Source organism: Fopius arisanus, unplaced genomic scaffold (assembly GCF_000806365.1).
Source record: "Fopius arisanus strain USDA-PBARC FA_bdor unplaced genomic scaffold, ASM80636v1 scaffold00029, whole genome shotgun sequence".
NCBI lineage: Eukaryota > Metazoa > Arthropoda > Insecta > Hymenoptera > Braconidae > Fopius > Fopius arisanus.
The window spans coordinates 1,256,530-1,257,717 of NW_011887768.1; the positions used below are offsets into that span (position 1 = coordinate 1,256,530).

Consider the following 1,188-nt stretch of genomic DNA (forward strand, 5'->3'; position numbering starts at 1 on the left):
GTGTCGTGATTTCTGTGGATAAAATAATGTGTCGGGGCATATGAGGTAAACTCGTGAATTGAAGGGCTTTTTTTTTTATTGAATATTCAATGCGAGTGCTATATTTTCTGTGGAAACATTTACTCCGGTCGTAAATGGCTTTCATTATTTCCCTCCGGATGTGGATGAATTGTATTTTTCGATGCTGAGTGTTTTTTTTACTGCTAATGGGGGAGGCGAATTAAATCTGCCTTTTTTTATCGTTCAAGAATTTTTTTCGCGGTTTTCACACGCTATTTATTCGTGATATGAATATTTTTTAAGAGGAAGCTCTTATCAACTGGTAATTAAACCCATTTTGTTCTAGAATTATTGGACAAGCACTGAAGGATGATTTTTTAAAAACAATTTCGCACTTATTGTTAAAAAATTGATAGATGTAGTAATAAAAATTCGGTGGTGGAGTAAACTGGGAGAAGTGCATTTTTTTTGAAGCCGTTTTTACCCAATATCTCGGAATTGAAGGGTGATATCGGATTTTTTGTGTAAACATTTTTTATAGGAAAATGTGAGAGCTAGAAAAAAGGGGTCTATGAAAATGTCATAATTTTTCGTCAATTTCGAGAAATCGGGGAAAAACTGGCGTTGAAAAAAATTCACTTTTCCTAGTTTACCACAATCTTCTCATTTTTCACGTTTTCCACAATTTTCCGATAACCGTGTGATGAAATTGACGATAAAAAATACAACATTTCTAATTTTTATTATTATTCAACGTCTCATCAAGTTCCGTCCCCTAAAAAAAATTCCATACATCCTCAAACCTTCGGAAAAATTCCCAAAATTCAACCAAAAGTTAAGAAAAAACAATCAGACACTTAAAAAAAATCGCGAGTCATCGAGCAATAATAAAACTTCAAAACAATAAATTTTTTCAGATCAACCTGATCGAGGATTTTCCGGAATTCGAAAAGCCACGAAAAAAAGACAAGTAAAATCACAAGTAAAATTTTTCCTCCCCTCTGCAAGTGTAAAAAATTCCATTATCAGATGACATAAAAAAAAGGGAATGAAATAAATCACTCGAATATGAAGTAGATTATCATTTATTCATAGTATACACGTGCATGGGATTATGTACAGTTCACCCATCGATTGTATCAATATTTACACACATTTGAATAATCAGTAATACTTTAAAAAAATGTA

The 1,188-nt window shown here is 32.2% G+C and overlaps 1 protein-coding gene across 1 annotated transcript in view; it reads right to left on the bottom strand.

Annotated features, from left to right (window-relative positions):
* Positions 1–1,069: 1,069 nt before the first annotated feature.
* LOC105265423 (lachesin) overlaps positions 1,070–1,188 on the bottom strand; it is a gene marked incomplete in the record, with an annotated part of 26,854 nt that continues 26,735 nt past the window's right edge. The window contains 1 exon segment of the mRNA XM_011302893.1: positions 1,070–1,188. Within this exon segment, the coding sequence (XP_011301195.1) occupies positions 1,176–1,188 (13 nt within the window).